At 37.5% G+C, this 20,293-nt stretch overlaps 1 protein-coding gene across 2 annotated transcripts in view; it reads right to left on the bottom strand.

Moving 5' to 3' along the window:
• DGKI (diacylglycerol kinase iota) overlaps positions 1–20,293 on the bottom strand; it is a gene marked incomplete at both ends in the record, with an annotated part of 370,310 nt that overhangs the window by 112,468 nt on the left and 237,549 nt on the right. Inside the window, 4 exons of one of the 2 annotated variants that reach the window (XM_084229447.1) lie at positions 2,255–2,317; positions 7,777–7,976; positions 17,404–17,515; positions 18,853–18,926. In XM_084229447.1, the coding sequence (XP_084085573.1) occupies positions 2,255–2,317; positions 7,777–7,976; positions 17,404–17,515; positions 18,853–18,926 (449 nt within the window). The remainder of the gene's footprint in view (positions 1–2,254; positions 2,318–7,776; positions 7,977–17,403; positions 17,516–18,852; positions 18,927–20,293) is intronic. The other variant, XM_084229448.1, reaches the window with a different exon arrangement.

Genomic DNA, 20,293 nt, shown 5'->3' on the forward strand with positions numbered 1-20,293 from the left:
AGGTTTACAGACAAAAGAAGTATGTTGCAATGTCTAATCACCCACACATTCCACTGTCACCACTATGACCCACTCCCTCAACCAGAAAAAGTCATCAGAAAGCCAGAGAGAATGCAAGATGATTCAAGTTGCTTTAGGAAAGCAACATTTACTTCAGGAACAGAAGAATAATAGTCATCTCCCAAAGAAAAGATGATCTGTATTAAAAAAAATCATTCAGGGCAGAGAATGGCTGATCTGAGAGTCAAAAACACAGATGAAGTTTAGCTCAGGATAATGGAGTCCGGATGTGCATAAGAACCAAAATGGCATTAATGGAGTTCTGGAACATTGCTGAAAACAGCAGGTGTCAGGGTGAGAGTGGGTGGAAGCTCAGATATCCTTGTGACTTAGAAATATGCCTCCTGTGTTGTTTTGCTTGGATTTTTCTCCAGGTCCTTGCTCTTCATTTTTTAAATGTAAAAAAAATGACATTGACAGTGTTTTGCTTGCTAATTTTTAAAATATTAACCTCATATATTTTTACTATGTAAACAGTCATCAGTTATATTTAGATATAAAATCTATAGGATTTTATAGGATCAAAGCAAGGGGGGGTGGGAATTGTATGGGGACTATAACCAAGATGAAAATGCATACATTGTGCAAAAATGAAAAATGATGTAAAAATATAAATAATAAAGTAAATAAAAAGTTCTAATTAATGTATAAAATTAAAGCTAATAAAAAACCTATGTAAAAAAAAAGCACTAAAAATCACAATCACTGTGAGTCATCCCCTGCACTCCAATCTTTTGAACAGGATTTACACAGAATATTAAACACACCTAGCAAAGGCCTCCACATGGTAACTAGGCTATTTCTTACTGATTCCTTGAACACTCAGTGTAAAGTTCTAGGGAGGTAGCTCTGTTGTGTTCACCACTCTATACCAAATAGAAAGCCTTGTCTGCTACTCATCAAGTACAAAATAATTCTTTAAAAACATTTTGCAATAAATGAAAAAAATAAAATGTGTATCTTTAAATCTAGAGTTAACTATATAACTGGACCTGAGGAATTACTTTGGCATATCCTTTGCTGTTGATATAGTACAGTTCTGTCTAGATAGGTAGTCTTTCATTCATTCATTCTTCCAACCAACAGTGGCATTTGATTTCAGAATATTTTGAGTTAACATCTATGATCAGGGCTGGGAACAAAGATGCGTAAGAAGACATAGTCAAATCTTTCTAGTAGCCTGAGTCAAGTGTGCGATACACACCGACATAGAATTGAAGTAATGAATGCCACCCCGGTAAAGCTTGAGAAATGTAATTGTGACCTCCAATGAGGATGACACTAATTCTGTGAGCAAATACCAAAAAGATTATTTTTGAAACAGTGATCATTCAATTGAGCATTGAGAATCACATTAGGATCCTGATAGATAATAAAGAGTGGCAGATTATAAATTAAGAGCATGAACTCTGAGTGGGAATTCCAGTCTACCACTCACTAGCTGTGCGACCTTGGACCAGTTACTTAACCTCTCTGTGCATCAGATTCCTCGAGTATATCCTAGTGGTAATAATACCACACATGACATAGGGGCTTGGGGGGAGTAAATTTATGCAATGTGTACAAAGTACCTATAACAGTACCTAAACCATGACAGAGGCTAGCTGAGAAAACAGAAGATGCAGGAAAGAAAGAAGGATGAGACATTTGTAAGTGAAGTACTAAAAATCATTTTCATTTCATTTGTTTTCACCAGAAAAAAAGACATAGTGCAAATTAAATACAAATCACTACGTGCAAAATATGTTTTGCTAGCTCAATGAAGACTGGATCATCGATCTTTTATTTAACTATGATGCCCAACTCAGAAAAATGTAAACATGTATACTCAACCCTCCACACGTGTTAGGAATCCATCCATCCACAGATGAAGGGGGCTGGCACTTCCTCAATGCGGTGCCTGCGCCAGAGATGAAGGAATCGGTCTTATAGTATCACAAACCTTCCAAAAACCGATGCTGAGTACGGAATTTTAGATCATCTTCTATAGCTACAGACCCCAAAGTATCTATTCAAAACCCAAAACTATGGATTCTTAGAGGATTGAGATAAATAGAACACACAGACTTCTGAACTCCATCTCATCAAAGAAGACTAAAGAAGGCAAGTGGCAGAGGAGGCTCCGGGGCCGATCAGCACACCTGGAGGGATGAGGACACGGGGCGGCGGACATAGAAAGGAAGGCTGTACTCACATGGTGAAGGAGCCCGGGGGGGCAGACACTCTCCGCAGGTCAGTGGCTTGCACCTGATGGACGCTACAGGCAGCAGGGAATGAGCAGCGCAGACAGTCAGCACACAGCGTGGACAGACAGGGACAAGCCAGGAGAGAGAGAGAGACACACAAAATTGAAACAGAAATTAAATGAGCGCGTCACCAAACAGTGAGTGAGAAGAAAGGGACAATCGAGCCAGCCACGGACATTATCCAAGAAGCCGGTGGTGGAGATGAAGCCAGCAGGACAAGAGGCAGGGCTGGCTCCGGGCAAGCCACAGAGGGGAGCGCGGGCAGGTGCGGGGCTGTGCTGAGGGAGAGCGGGGGGTCATGCTCTTCTCGTTCTAGATCATTCAGGCCATCCAAGGAGGGGAATGAGGCGCACACACACACACACACACACACTCATATTCACACACACACACACTCTCACACTCACCTACTCCCACACTCACACTAACCTACTCACATGCTAACACACACCAGAGGGCAGGCAGGCACCGTAAACTCATCTCTGAGGAGAGTCAAAATAAGTTCAGTCCTTTAACACAGTCCTCACAGTTCCAAGGCATTGCGGGAATGGTCATGTCAAAAGATAAAACCATCTTGAAGACAGCAACTCAACAAAGACTTTAACTTCCTTCCGTTAAACAGCTAAGGATTTTTACGAATTCTACAGGTAATACCGAGAAAGCCCAAGTTATCCCTGTGATGCTGTAATTCCACTCTTAACTTTGGTAAAAGGTAAAATCATATACTTCTCCCTCTTCTCGCTCCCTTGCTCTCTTTTTTTATAAAGGAGAGTTTTCAGTGACTATAAGAAAAAAACAAACTGTACAATTTAAGAAACTAAATCCATAATGTCCTGTCACATTTACTACATAATTATTATCTCCAAATCATGGGGACAGTTTCTGCTTGGTGGCCACAGAGAGAGCTCCCCACCCATCCCTATTACTGCTGGGCAGGTAAGTTCACACACAATGTCAACCATGAGTTGATTCCAGCTCAGGTCTCAAAGGACTTTCAGAACCAATGATACATCTCAGAGCCCAGGATGTTGGCATTCAGCTGCCCGAATCAAAATTTGCCCACCACAAATCCTGCCCTTGGATGACTCATTGTCTTAATTACTAAAAACTCAGGATCATAGCCAACTTAAGGTCTCCCTAAACGCCTAATTATAAATTTCTGCTCACACACAAAGTTGCCTTACAAACAGAGAGCATGATCAAATTTACCTGGCTGCTTGTAATTAGGACATAAACACGAACCTAGATCAATCTCCTCTATTCTGGGAGGAAGATATTTACTGGAGTTCATATTTTGAGCAGATTCATAAATCATCATGAAAAAATAAGCCGCTTCTGTATGAATGTGGGTTGAGTGTGTTGAACACAATGGAACATCACCTTTCAGTTTAGATACAGTGATAGCAAATGGAATAATAAGCCAAGAAATTGTTTTTAGAAAATGTACTTTTGCACACATGGAGACCTAGTGACTTTACAAAGGCCTGCTCTTCAATTGTTTCTCATGGGAATTCATCCAGCTAGCCAGTGACCCAGATGTGGACATTTTTAAGCATGTATTTTCCACTTAGTACCATAAAAATTAAGACATCTATTTAATTTTTATATTAACGAGATTTATATTTATATTGTTGGAGAAAAAATTTCTGAGGAACTTAACGGACATGCTCCATGCTCTGATCCATGGGGAAACCATTTATTCAACACATCAACAGTGAGTCTCAGACACAGAACAAGCGTGGAGGACTCAAGAGGAAACTCTAGGACCTCACCAAGAGAAGAGATGCAAAAATAAGCAAGGGTTATATTCTTTTTGATAAATTGTATGATGAAAGCAAATAAAAGTGCTATAGAACCACAGATAGGTGTATTGAAAGGCTAGAAGTAGCTAGAAAGGGATTCTCGGGGAAAGTGGTACTTGAGCGGGATCTTGAACTTGAGCAAGAGTCAGCAGATGAGAAAGAGGTAAAGTGGGCACCGCAAGAAAAATGCAAAAAAATGATGCAGGAGACAGGCTGCTGCTTCAGGAACAGCACTTGCCTCTGGAGCACAGGAAGATGAGGGTAAAGAAAGCACTAACCCAAAAGCCCTGTCAAGAGAGGGAATACAGACTTCACATTTTTAGAAAGAACTGTCAGACCAGTCTAGTGGAAGAAGCATTGTGTGAAGTGGTCAGCGCTGGAAGCAAGAAAAGGAAGGGCACATTTCAGCAACGCTGCTGAGCAGAACTAATGCAGCCCTCGACTACGGCTGCGTTACTAACAGAAGAACTAGATGGTGTGAGAGTTAACGACTTGGGTAGTAAATGGAAGGTAGATGTTGGAGCGTGAGAAAGCCAGCCTGCTGACTGTGTAACAGGTGACTCCAGGGGTCAGGAGCACAGTGACTGAGAAGGGGGGTTCCGCTCACACAGTGGGAATGGAAGCGGGTCACTGGTGGTGAGGAGGGAAGGCACAGGGAATGGAGCTGGTGAGTACGTTGTGTGGCGCATGGTCTCAGATGACCATGAGGCATCCAGGGAAGGACATCAACGAAGATATTTGGGTGTGAGTCTTCAGTTCTTCACAGAAGCTCTGGGCTGAAGACATCGATCTGAGACTTGTTAGCTAATCCATCATGAATGAAACCTGGGGTGCAGATCAGGTCTCCCAGAAGAAGGGCACACCCATAAGAAGCACCAGCATCCCAGTGGAAAAGGGATCCAGTTGTTCAGGATACCATACCACTTAGATCACAATTATTTATTTATTATTTTTCTTAATAAAGACTTTTTTTAAGATTTATTTTTTATTTATACAATAGCTGGGGTACAGGCCAGAGGTGTGGGAGAGTGAGAGGATTTACCAGAGACAGAGTGGGGAGCAGAACAGGCAGATAGACCAAAAACATTGCTGAGGGGAGCAGCGGGTGAGACAGGAGAGGTCTGCTGCACCATGTGGGAATCTCTCTCTGGCCGGGAATCAAACCCGCAATGCAGAGGCGGAGGACAGCTTCGCTGCACTGCGTTCAACCCGCTGTGCCACCCGGGAGGCCCTCTCACAAATATTTAATTAACATGCTATGAAAGAATGGTTCCTTAAGGTGAATTGAAAAGCTCTCCAGACTGAGAATTTATCCCCACTCCCAACACAAGGCACTTCAAACCCGTTCTCTTTCTTCTGAAAAAAGGCAGACAAAGAAACAGAAGAAATAGCGAAAATTAAGAAAGGAAAAGGGAGGAAAAGAGGAAGAAAAGGAGGGAAGGAAGGCAGGAAGGTGAGAAGAAGGAAGGAAAGAGAGAATCACGTCAGTTATCTTTTTCTGTCTTAGCTGTGAGAGTGAACATTTCATCCACTCACAGAACAGGGAAAATCTTAAGACTGTAGATTTGAAAACTTCTTTGTAGAAAAGTACACAGGGTCAGGCTGCCCTTAAACTGAAAACTCCACTGGGAAATCAGTGGATGAAGTTCTCTCTCAAAATACGGATCCTAGTGAAACTCAAGAGGCAATTTAGTAGCAAAGGTTATGTAGGATCAGCGGGGGAAGGTCTAGAAAGGAAGGTCTAGTTAGTAAATATTTTACTGTAACTAGGTGTTTTGCTACCTGTAGTGACATTCTGAAAATAAAGTGCTGATTGATAACTTTCATAAGCTAGTAATAGACTTCTTTTTTTATGTTTTATATCTTGTCTTAACAAAAACCTTGTTAATACTGTGATTTATCCTTCACCTGCAGCACAGGCTACCGCTACTTAGATGGAGACACCACAGCCCCCTGGTGGAAAGTAAGTGTATTTCTGAGTTGAGGCTGCTTCCTGAACATCCTCACAGGTCATCACCTGTGCCAGGAGTATGAAAATAAACCATTTACATTTGTCTTTTGCATGGAGAAGCCCAAACATATTCTGAACAGTACAGTCACTGAGCAAATTCTTTCTCAAGGGCAAAAGCGGCTTGGAACTAATCCCCTGAAAACAATATTATGTCTGATAAGTTTATTAAATATAGAAACATCAGGTATGAAAATGGAGGTTCTTTAGATATTAAGGACTCCTTGGTTCTATTTTAGCTTCTCCACAAACTATAGGTGACCCCAGACATGGTGGGTTACCAGGCTGTCTCTCTTAGTAGTTCAGAACTTTCTCCAAACCAAGTGTTCAGAACTTAAATCTAACCTTTCTATTTTGAAGAGACTATGGTCAACCACATACACTACCTTTTCACCACAGAAACTTAGGGATTGGAGAAAGAAAGTGTCCAGAATGAGCTGAGAGCTCCACACGCTACAGAATGTAACCAAAACAACAGATGCAGCTAAACAAACCCTCCTGATAAAGATGTGGAGAAAATGCTGGAGAGTCAGGGTGACTCGGGAAAGAAGGAAGCGGAGGAGGGGCCATGGTTCACCTCAGTTTCAGACTTAGCAGCAGATATCAAAACCTAAATGGCCTTGAGCACCGTCTCATGCTGCCCCCTACATCCGCCGCCCACAGCGTTGAGGTCCCATCCTGGCAGTGAGCGAAGGCACGCATACCCCTGTGCCTTCCAGACTCTTCTGCCGGTGGTCATACTGATGCAGTAAATACGTGGCAGAGCATCCCCTTGGTTCACAGGCGTGACAGGATGCCAGCCACTCAGGACAGACAGGAACCATGTCCCACAGCTCTCTCACCAGGACAGAAGAGTAACGTGTGGCTGAGCCCGGAAAGGGCCTGAAAGGGCCTTTAGTCAGGTCAGGCACACACGCATAATAGATGGCAGGTCCTCAAAAAAGATTCCTGAACCCCCACTTTCTCCATCCCTCTGTCCCATCCCAAGTAGACCTCTCAGTCATTAACTTACTAAGGGGCGCTATGAAATGCACATGCATTCTAAACTTTGACAAACTATAGTTTGTCATTATCACCAGATCTCAAGTCAGTTAATCAAAAGCCTCCTCAGAAAGGAAAGGGTTCGGGAAGGACAAGTTTTGTTCAGGTGCAAAGTCATGGGTCAGGTTAAATCTAGACACTCGGATGCCACCGAGAAGGGCAACTTGAGCTAAAACACCAGAGAACACACAAGCCCACAGTGGGAGCAGCAGAGAGGGGCCGCAGGCAGAGGGGCCACAGTGTGTACAGAGGGGACCTGAAATCCACCTCTGCTACCCTCCTGCCAGTGGCCTGGCGAGGAGACGGCCGACAGCACGCCTTCTTAAAGCAGAACCTATAGGACACCTCCATCTTGATGCATCTCATGATCTAGTCACCCTGAATGATTTTCCCCTAATCCTAGTACATACAGACTCGAGTGGTCAGAGAGGAATCCTCCATCTAGTGCACTGTGCAGTCAAGTGAAGCAGGGCCACTGGTCAGTAAACAGGAGGACGATAGGAGGAGAGCAAGGAAGTGCTGTGTCCTGGCCTTCCCGCCCTCGGCGCAGTGGGGCTGGCCCATGCACATGCTCCCCTCCGTGGCCCCATGGCGACCGGGCAGCGAGGGGCACACTCACTCATTGAGCAGAGGCATGGACGTCCTCCGCTTGCTCTTCTGCACCATGTTGGCCTGGTTCCGCAAAGAGATCCGAATCATCGCCGGGGCCAGGCGGCACGGCTCCCCGTCCACTTGCATGGGGATGGACTTGTAAGTCAGCAGCAAGACCTCCCGGCACTGGTGCAGCCTCTCTCCGTGGCCCCCAACTTGCAGGGCAGCCTGTAAGAGCAAGAGTCAAAGGGAGGCCAGGAGTTGGGTCTTCGGAGCATCCCGGACAGCCAGACACCAAGTCCACCGCAAAGAACCGAAAGGCCTTTGATAAATGTATCGGCAGCGGTTAGCCAGTGAAATCGGAAACCTGGGTAAGCCTTTCACACAAATAAACTCAAAATGCAAAACTTTCAAGGGTTGACTACAAAGTCTTATTGCTTTCATGTTATTTCTTTAGTCTTCATTTAATCATGCTGGTTTAATGCAAAAGTTATTCTTTGTGCTATTGTGTCTCACTAAAGAACCAATATGTAAGTGGATCAAGAGAATTTAAAAGAGATAAAGCACATACTTGAAGATAGGATCTATATTATACTTAAATTTAAATACACATTAAAATAAATATAACTTCATTATATATTTAAATACATTAAATATAATAAACCATAACCCACCCTTGGTTTAAATATATATAATATATATATATATAAAAAATAACCCACCCTTGGTTAATTTAAATATATAACCCACCCTTGGTTAATTTTCAAACTAAGCAGACTTTTCCTTTTTTGCCTAAAAGCTCCTTAAGCTACTTCTCATTTGCATAAAATCAATTAAATATAAAACAATATTAATTACTAAATTAAAAACCATCTGAAAAGTTGATCAATGAGAACTCAGTTCTCTATGGGGTCATAGAATAGAAAGTCAATCCAACATTAAGAGACCGTTGTTAAGGAAGCAAGAGCAACAAGTTACCCCAAAAAGGATTTAGTATCATTTACCCTTTTAGGAATGAATGAAAGCCACATAATGCATACTGGATGTACAGCATACATAGAGTATACAAATCAATATTTTTATACACATTTGTAAATATCTGTCCAGGTCAAACTAGATTGACCATAATCAGGTTTCCCCAGTAACCACCACTTTGACTTTTATTGCCCATGTGCTTGAACTGGAACTTCATATAAAATAAATCACACAGTGTGTACTCTTGTGCCTGAAAACTTCTGCTCATACTTTTGAGTATTTTATCGAAAAATGAATGTCCCCTCTTCTATTGGGGAACATCTGGTGGTCTCCAATTCGAAGGCTAGTACTAATTTAAGCATTCTTATATATAGCTCTTGTTGGATACAAACCCTCTTGGGTACATACAATGAGTAGAACTATTATGACAGAAGTTAAGTGTATACTTAACTATGGTAAACACTATTAAACAGTATTTCAAAAGATTACAGAATGCATTGCGAAAGATTACAAAATGCATTTTGACTATCAATTTACAATGAAATAAATTTAAAGGAGTCAAGTATTAACTAAAGCTCAGAATCTAAAAGAAGAAACTATCAGTTTGTCTCCATATGTCTCATCTCTATGAATGGAAAAATGACTTTTTTAGCTGTGATTTGGTTGCAAAATATTTGCATTTATCTGATTGTTTGAATTATCTTAGTATTTGCATTAATTTGAACAATAGAAACTTGATTATAGATGCAAATAAAGGGACACAAAGGGGCAAAAAGAAGGGAAACAAAATAAGAATTGAAAAGAACTTATTGTTTGGTGATTTTGATGTTAAATGCATTATATTATATGCTTTAAGTACAATTTTATTCAATTAGTGGGAGAATGAGAGAAAGGACATGTGCGAATCTACAAACTATTTTTTGTAAAAATACTATCTAATACTATCTAATCCTGTTATTCAGCTGGGAGTTTTTCTGGCTGGACTTAAAAGATGCATTTAAGTGAATCTATGGATTTGAACTGCTATCTCATCTCTAGAACTTTTCCATTATCATTTCCTTTGCCTCAAGTACTTCTCAGCTCAAAACTTATCTAACAAAACCATATCCCTTTATCCACTAGATGAAATACCATTTTTCCTTCTTTTTGTCCAAATTCTGACTGGACCTAAAGACAAACAAAAAATACAGAGCCTGTCAGGTAAGAATTTATTTCTCTGAGTTTAAGAGAACTGAAAAATCATTTCAATGCCAACTCTGCCTCTTGGTACGGGAGGCAACACAGCACTGTAACGCACTGTTAGACCAACTTCCCAGTCTCAGAAATAGAATAATAGCAAATGCCAGGCGTGAAGAGGAGGAAAGACGTCACTGGCAGCAACTGACATTTCAGAGTCAATTCCAAAGGACGGCAAACAGGCACAAGAGGAACTAATTAGCACTTCACGATCAAGACATTTCTGTTCTCGTTAGCAGAGCCACACTAAATTATCTTCAGAACAAGTTAGAGTAAAGGTAACTTTAAAAATACTTATTAGAAATAGCGATTTCTCATCATTCCGAGGAGTCTAGGTTCCAGCATCCTACTAAATAGTGACAGACATCCCCTGGCTAGCTAGGATGAATCACTTACTAACACTGAAACACCGGGTTATTAATGGCATTCAATGAGCTGTTCAATCTAGCACACACTGTGAAGACTTCAAATACTGTCTTTTTGGCAGTACATGACTGGGAAGGAAAATGAAATCAACAGCCCCTACATCCAGTGCAGCCACGACCAGTCATCACCTGGGGCCACAACTGTCCTCGATTTCCCATCTTTGTGGTCTGTAAGTCCTCCCTGGAACATTCTTCCATGTCCCTTCAAGTATTCTCCTCCCTGCTACTCAAGTCCTTATTCTCCACACTCTCAAATGGAAAACATAGACAATCCTGGTCAGGTAAGAAGAAATGAAGCTGAGCAAGTCCCCTCCCTCCCTTTCTTACCATGCTGCCCACCCCCACCCCAATGAGGCCCCCACCTCCCAGCCCTCCCCCGCTGCAGCTCAGTCCTTACCATGGCCAAGGCAGACTCGGGTGGGGAACAGACATAGAGATAATCAGAGATAATCAGTGAAACCCAACTCTGCTGTTTTGTTGTTATATTACCAAGGCAGGACTAAACAAAACTGAGAAACACAAAACTATTTTGTTTTATTTAAAAATAAAATATATAAAAGAGATAGACAGGTGCTATAGTGGTGGGAGAACTATGTGGACTACACCTGAGGGCAGAAATAAAATACTGTCCACAAGTTAACAATGATGTAAGAAAATCAATAAATTTAATTTAAAAAACTTATACATACTCCCCAAGCTGGTATTTATACCCAAAATAGGACCCCTCAGAGTCTAACTTGTTCAGTTCCTCAGGTAGGATTTGTGGAAAATTCAAGTATATTTGTGGATAAATAAAAAAATATATATAAGAAGATAGCCAAACATACAAAAGAGCATTTTGAAAATCATACAAGAATGCTATGAAGATTTTTATGTTAAAAAATGGAAATCTAGACAAGAAAGATAAATTTCTGGAGAAACAAATAACTTGCAAACTTGGATGCAATAAACATAGACACTGGCTAGATTAAACTGCATTTTTAAAAAATTAAGATTGAAAACATTTCTCAACCAGCCCCAACCCCTAAATGTGCCAAACAGAACAAATGTTTGACAAGGAAAGCTCCCTAACTTTTAAAGAAAGACAGTGTCTATTTAATACAGATTGTTTCAGGAAATATGATGCTGTAGCTTCTGACATAACCAGATAAACTCAAGCAAAATGATTCCAGAAGGAAACTTGAATCAATAGGAAGGAATGAAGAATTCTAGAAATGGTGACTATCCAGGTACATATAAAGGACTAGCCATTTTTTATTTTATTAATTTCTTTAAAATAAAACAACTGTTTAAAGCAAAATGTTAATATTTTCCAGTGGGGTTTATATGTATGAAAAGGAAATTTATATGGAAATTAGAGTCCAAAGTGGAGGAGAAAAGTGGGATATAAGAGAAAAAGATTTGTGACAAATTATCAGGAAGAAAGAAGATCCTCCAGACATTAAAAGGCTAGTAGGAGGCCACTGTGACAACTTTATGCCAAAAGACTTGACGATTTAGATGAAAGGAACAAATTCCTTGAAAATTCAACTTCACAGAACTTACTGAAAAAAATAGAAAAGATGAATAATTTTACATCTATTCTTCTCTCAAAATTTGAATGCCGGATGGATCATTAGGAAATTCTATGAAATATTTAATGAAAAAAGTATAAATCTTATACAAATTATTTTAGAAAACAGATATTCTTTCAGAATATCATTGTCTATCTTAATTTTTTGAGTCAGTATATCCTTGACATTAAAAGTCCAATAAGGATATTGGAAGAAAAGAAATTTATATACCATATCTTTCATAATCATAAAAATTCTTAACAAAATATTAGTAAATTGCAGCTGGCAAAATAAAAAAAGGATAATAAATCATGAAGAACGTATCCTTGAAATGCAAGGTTAGTGTAACAGTTAAAACTTCAGTGGAATTCACAATGTTAAGAAAGTAAAGGAGAGAATTGTGTCCCTTTCATAGATTTAAAAAGGCATTTCATAAAATACACTATTCATTGTGATCCAAAACTCTCAGAAAACTAAGACTAGACTTGAAATTCTTTAATGACTAAAAGGGCATTTATTTTTAAAAATACAATAACTACAGTAGTATTTTATGAGGAAGTATGGAATGTCCCCCTATAATCAGGAGCCAGGCAAGCATGTTCATTTCTGAGTCCTTGTATCCACCATCTCACTGAACACCTTTGCCAGCTAAATAAGGCCAAAAATAATAAAAGGCATGTAAGGAAATTGTAAAGCCATCTTTATTCACAAACAATATATTTTGAAAGTAGGAAAAACTAAATAATTTATAAAAACCAATTTGAACAAAACCAGTGAATTTAGAAAACTTGCAAAACAAAATCAAGAAATAAATCTATACGTGCTATATACATCTATATATTAAATAAATGTGAAATTTAAAATAATCACTAGTTAAAATAGCATGAAAAACATAAAATACTTAGGATTGAATTTACAAAAGATGTGAAAGAATCTGAAAACTATGAAACACTACTGAGAGAAATAAAAGAACACCTAAATAAATGAAGAAACAGACCATGTTTATAAACTGGAACATTCAATATCGTTAATATGGCAGTTGTCCCTAAATTTATTTGCCAATTCAGTGCAATCCTAATTAAAGTCCCAGCAGCTTTTGTAAACACAGTCAAACCGATCCTAAAATTAATATTTCTTATATACGAAAGATGTAAGTAAGGAAAACTCTCTTAAAAGAACAAAGTGAAATTATTCTTATGACCAGATTGAAGACTTACTATAAAGCTAAGGCAATCTGAATGGCATGGTTCTGGCAAAGGATAAACAAAGCAATGAAACAGAACCGAGTTCAGAAAGAGACCCAAAAGCAACCTAAGCAATTCTATAGACAATTAAAGTCTATTCAAATAAATAGTGCTGGGGGAAAAACAGATTAACATTTTTTTAATGATGCCTTAATACCTAATTTATACAACACATAAAAATTACTTTGTGCTGAATCACATACTCACATATAAAAGCTAAAACTATAAATCTTCAAGAAGAAAATATAGGAGAATATCTTACCAACCTTTCTTGGAGTAAACAAAGATTTCGCAAGAAGGACATAAAAATGCTTGAATGTGAAGAAAGCCTACCTCATAAGATTGAAATTCATGAAAATGTTTAAACTTCTGTTTATCAAAAGAAAATTAAGAAAATAAGAAAGATGATAGACTAAGAATATATTTGCAATAAGATTTATGCCAAATAAATGTAATGTAGAAATAACTCATGCAATAAAAGATTAACAGCCTATTAAAATATGCAAAAAAGCAGACACTTCAAAAAACAAAAGACATAAAGTTAACAATAAAGATAAAGAACTTGTCCTTACTCTAATTTATGCTGTTTAGCGAAACATAAATGATTGTACAAAACGCAAATAATTCCTTTATTTATTCCTAGGGATGAAATTTTATCTTATTTAATTCTGCTTCATCAAATGTAATATTTGATTCTGTAGTGATAGCATTTTCTCTCCACTATTACCACATTTTCAGCACTTTTGGAGTATTAAATCTTAGTCACTTCTCATTAAGTATCTCACACTTTGCTGTTGGGCAAGTTAACAGTACAAAATTTCTGGAAAGCGGTTTTATAATTTTTATTACAAGGCTTTAAAAGGTTTATGTCATTGAATCAGTAATTTCTTTTCAAGGGGTTGTCTTAGAAAATAATTTGAATTGTGGACAGAGCTTTATGGGCAATTATGTTAATTATAGGATTGTTTATAGCCTGAACATCCAGAAACCTAAAAGTTTCAAAGAGTAAACATTTTATGAAGGAAAAAATTATTATATCAGTTGGGACCTATTTATACAATGACAGAGTAGGCAGCCAATTATACTAAGGGTTTTACTTATAATATGGTTTTATGTATAGCTGAAAACAGAAATAAAGCAATTGCAAGGAAACATCAAAATGTATTTATCAGTCATGTGATTATGATTGATAGTTTTACTTTTAGTTTCTTTTCTTTTAGTCTGTATTATCAAGTAAGCAAACAATATTATTTTTTTCTGGAAAAAAAAAAAAGAAAGAAAAGGTTACATTATCCAGTATGTAAAAAACTTCATCCAAGGAATTTCCTTATGTAATTTTTCTCCCTGTATGACCTTTCGCTTTTCTAATTCATAAATAGAAAAGAGCCTACATATTTTAATTTCAATTAACAAAAAGAAAGCTGGATATGCTTTAAAGTTTAGGAGACTGAAATCTTTGGATTTCATAGTGCATGGCAAATTAGGCACCCAATTCCTCAATCTGAATAAAGCTTTGAACTGTCTTGAAAAGTTTTAAGTTACTTAGAAACAGATTCAACATGAAAGGACCTTTACAACTATAATGGCAGCAAATTGTGGCAGAAATAAATACAAATTACAATGTCTGATTATGGTCTCTGCAGAATCCAAAGAGGTAATCAGGTTACCAAGCAGCCAAGGAAGAATCATCTTAATTAGCAGGAATGCATTCCAACCAGTAAAATGAATTGAAGACTTCTGCTTTGAAATTTGCAATTAGGAGATAAAGAGCCTAAAAGAAACTTTTTTTTCCCACTCCAGTAATTCTATTTTAAATTGCTCTTAAAGAACCACTGAATATTTTAAATATACAAAAATATACATGCATATACCCAAATAACTACACTTTACTGTTTATATATTATCTTACACAGGTATCTCATTCAAATAATTTACCTTCTTAGAAGACATAACCCATGTAATAGAAATCATGTACAAAATATAAAATGGAAGGATTGAAAATAAAATTATTTCATCCCAAATGAAAAAAAAATACATGGTGCACTGCTATGTGAGTAATAAGGTAAGATGTGTATGGAAATAGAGAAAATATATCCAAATACTATTTAAGGAGCATAGGAGGTTCGAAACTGAATTACTCTGCTTTTTAGAGGCAGAAAAAAAATTTTTTTTTAATCTTACAGCAACTTAAGTCATTAAATTCTGAGATTCAGTTACACATTTGAGGGGGAGGGATTGTATCTAATGCATCTAGCTCTAATGATCACTTAGAGGAAAGAGAAAGACGAGAAGGATATATTAATTTATACTTCAAGGCCATTATCAGCATAATTCACACACAGGGAAACATTAAGGACAACCTTCCTGATTACTTCAATACATTAAAAGAAAAAAGATGGGTGGCTAGAAACTTATAGACTTAGGAGCCCTATCAACCAATCACAGTGAATGAATTTTAGTTGAATACTGATTTTTAAAATGTGGAAATAGGAAACAAATGTATGTGAGAAAAATAAATGGAAATTTGAGCGCACACAAGATAATATTCAGATGATATTGCTTCATTTTTTTAGATAAGGTAATGTTGTGATTGAGTTCATAAAATAAAGCTGTATTTTCTAAAAAACAGAAATATTGACAGGTAAATTGTTACAATGTCTGGGATTTGCTTCAAAATAATAAAAGGGGGTGGATCATCTGTGGGAACAGATACAAGATTATCCAAGAGTTGTAAGACAATTCTAGAAGCTGGGTGAGGTACATGAGGGTTCAATATATTACTGTGTCTATTTTTATATAGAACTTTTATTCAGTATATATTGAATCATTTTAATATTTATAATTATTTATTTTAAAAACTCACTTTATAATTTCTCAGTGATCTTAGAATAAAGTCAAAACTCCTAAAGTTTTATTTTGCACTCCATGATCTGGCCCCTGCCTGCCCAGTAGTATCTACCACTCTTACTTTCCAGCTAATTTTACCCTACATAAAACTAATTATAGATCCCATAGAGGACTAAATTCTCTCATCCATCTAACTGTACATAAAGTTCACTTTTTCCAGGATACCAAGCCCCATTCTTTTTCTCCTGGTACAGTTCATTCATTATGTCATATTTACTCATTGTCAACTACAGGTACCAGGGTCTCTGTGGGTTCTAAGAGACAGAAGTGATGCAAATCCACCACTATCTCTCCCAGCTGGCACTCCACCCAACCCTGCCCTCCCTTTTGCCCTGTGATGCTGATCCATTTAGACTGTATTAGTGGCTCCTTTGTCCTCTGGCTTCAGGTGATGGATATCCTTGCCATAATCACAATAAATTATTCTGCTAAATATCACCAATACAAGGTGAATGAAGAATAGTTATTTGCAATCCACTTGAGTGAAGAAGAGAGGTGTATTGCCTTACTTCAAAAAAAAAGGGGGGACAATCTCCTTGCTTTCAAGCATAAAGCATAACATAATTCAATGGCTGCTAGAAGTTTAGTTTTAATTTGCTAAATGAACTAATGGTGTGATCTGGTTTATACCATATAAAATGATGATCATGATTTTAAGTTGGTGTCTTTATCATTCAGTAAGTTAAAATATATGGCTAAAACCTGCTTGAAATTACACTTACACTATAAATTTACTTTTGTAATATAAGCAAACAAAATTGAAATGCAAGGTGATCAAAATACTGTGGCAACTGAATATTTATTAAAGTTACAATACTGATATCCTTCAATATTCAGGTACTTTGTAAGAATGATGATGGCCACCTTATGCTTAAGTAGGCAGTTAACAGTGAATGCAGATAACTACCTGCCTTTTTCCCTAAACATGAAACTCTTCAGTAAACCATAAAGGCATCAAATGTCAAGGAGTCTGCATGATTACTGGGATATGTTTGAGACATAATACTTTTTAATTAGCATGAGAATTTTGTATTTCAATGTGGTGGAAAGTCAAAAAAGAAAATTAACAAGTAACCATTATTTTTCGATGCAAACAAATGTACATCAATTTTCATAATGACATAAAATTATTTTTGTTCTTGCTTTCCCCAAGCAACTCTACGGGCTCATCCACGCGGTCAATGTAGTCTCCAGAAACAATATAAAGTTTGCAAATTGATAAAGCAGAAGAGAAAATGACACCCATATCTTGTGAAATGAATAGACTCTATGACTAAAACACCTTCCATTTCATTAAAATAGTGCAACTTCTCACCAAAGAGGCCATGGTGAAGCCAATGACTTCAATATAACCATCATCATGACGTTGGGGTTCAAAATCATGGTGATCGCCTGGGTTCCCCCAGGGCATTGTGCCAGCACAATATCTGTAAGAGAAGATTAAAAACAGTGGAATTTAGTCCATTCCTCTCATGATTATCATAGGAATTAACTTCCAGTTAGGTCCAATGGTTATTTCATGTAAGAATAGCTCTCTGTTCTTAGTACAACTTGAAAAGTACAACTTCCAAGAGAAAATAAAATGGACTTATCATCATCTTTGAAATATCAATGTATGAAAACGTCTTTACATTCCATGGTGCACAATTTTCTCCTAATCCCTTTTGAGTCGTCACTTCAGGATTCAGATGTCGACTGTCTATGACACACCATAAGTTATCATGGTTTCTGAATTTTATCTTGGGGAAGGACAGGTGCAGACATGACATGAGATTAGAAAGGAAAAAAGAAAACTGCAGAAGCAGAGGAAAAGGAATCCAGAAGGGAGGAAGGGAACAAGAGCAAGAAAAAAGAGAAGAATAAGAGAAAAGAAAAAAGTTAAAGTTAATAAGCAGTGTTTTCTGAGAATCTATGCCTTCTACTTAAACAACTATGATGAAAATATTTCTGGAGATGGATTATAAGGCATATGGAGAGCTGCCAAGTGTAATCAGGAGACTGTGTTTCCCTTGCCACAGATTTACATATAAGTCTCATTTCCATTAAATTTAGTCTAAATAGAACTTATTTGCAGATTTTGTGTCTGAGTTGTCTGGCTTGCAAATAACTAAGGGTCATAGATCCATTCCTTCCAAAATCTTGGCTTAGGAGACTAGAATCTAATTTTATGCTACTGAAATAATGTGCTTATTTCGAGACTGATCTTAAATATCCCTTTCTCCTGAGGTTATAATAGCACCAAAGAGAGTTGACATCCTGGCTAGAAAATGCTACTCTAATTGAGCCTATTTTTTCAAAGCAATCATCTGGCAACAATTCTGAAAGAATTCCATACTGAAATCAGGCTCGATGGTTTCCTAGCAGCTTTTAGGAAACTGAGAACAGGGATTTACTCAAGTCTATCATTCTTGAGGTGAAGGAAGAACATCAGTAATTGAGAATTAGATTTAAAATGTTCCAATGGAAGGAGATGCTAAGATTTCTTAAGAATGGGTAAACATAGACCATGCATGTCATAATTCACACCAAACACACACACACACACACATACACACACACACACACACAAAAGCCACCTACCATTATCACAGAAAAGGAACAAAATTATCAGAGGGAAAAAATAACAGAGCTGGGCACCTTTAAAACCCCATTAAGAAAACTGATTTTTATTGTGTGTACCTAGAAATTTTCTGTAATGAAAGCAAACAGTCCTGGGTCAAATAGAGCTCACATCAAACCAAGGAGACAGTGGAAGAGAGCTCACCTGGGTATATTTAAAAATACTATACACTGGAACTTCAGCTCCTGAATCTTTGGGGTGAGATCTGTCCCATCGCACTGCAACATGTAAAACAGAAAAAGCAAAGACTTTAAAGAATTGACGTATCTAAAAAAATTATCAAAGTAACTAAGTTGATAATAACATACACCCATCTTCTTGCCTTCGCCCTATCTGTGCTTAAGTGAACACCAGATTTTAGGATTGAAACTTTATTTTGATTGTAGCTTTATCATGCCCAGGTTCAGAACTTGGTTTTTCTTTGACTTAAGTAAAAACAAAAGCTGACATTTGACCAAAATGATTTCTCTCTTATCTCACAATCAAAGTAACTACTATTACACTTAACCTTGGACTATTGTTAGACACTTAGGAATGTTCTACCAGCATGGAAAGATTGAATGCTTACAAGAAAAAGAATAGAGCTTCAAGTTGAAGCAGTAGCACTCCCTACCACTGTCATTTGATTCAAATAATAGTCATGAACATAGTCATTTATTTTATTTTCTTTTTGAGATTATTTTTATTTTGAAAATATTAAACACAATATTTTAAAAACCGTCTGAGAGGACTATATATTGCAGCTTGTAAAAGAAAGCATCTAGCACATAAATAACTATTATCTCCATTAGTCCTTTGCTCTCATGAATGCAACCTCTTATACACCTTGGTCTTCTGAGATTAACCACTTCACTGGAGGCGACTGTGACCCTGGTCCGCAGAGACCCCAGGCTGGGTTGGCCCCGACACTTTGGCACATAACTTCCCCACTGTTTCGTGCTTTCCTCAAGAGTCCCCTCTGACTAATCAGTGAAAAGGCTTTCATTTCCCTTTCTCATTTCCTACTGGTGACGAAAGTCAAAAGAGGAAAACTCTAGTCACGACAACAGATTCTCAGAGGCATAAAGCCTGCTATTATTTTGCTCCCCTCATACTCTCATCCCAGAATTTCCCCCTTTATCTCCTCCTTTGGAGACAGAAGTAAAGCAGGCCAAGCTCCCTGCAAACCTTCAGAGACATCTTAATCAAGAATTTTCACTTAAGCACAGGATGCGAGCTGAGCTTGTCTCAACGGATCTAAATGGTGCCTAATTTTCACGAGAATTCACAAAAATCATTTCCAGGACAGTTAGAATCCTAAATAAACAAAGTATTTTCAGATGTTATTTAGATCGGAATCAAATTCTAGACATTGATTGAAGGTGTTTTTAACAACAGTCTCAGCTACTAAACAAACAAGAAGTCTCCTGATTTACTTAGGGACTTCAAATTTACAGAGCTGACTCTACCAAGGATTAAAAGTGTAGATATCTTAAGTGATCAAAATTGAGTGTTGCAGCAACTAAAACTTTTGAAAGTTAGGATGTGATAATGAATAGAATGCAAAGCATTATTCCTGTATTATAGGAAAAAACCTGTAATTAAT

This window comes from Talpa europaea, assembly GCF_964194135.1.
Source record: "Talpa europaea genome assembly, chromosome: 3".
Lineage (NCBI taxonomy): Eukaryota > Metazoa > Chordata > Mammalia > Eulipotyphla > Talpidae > Talpa > Talpa europaea.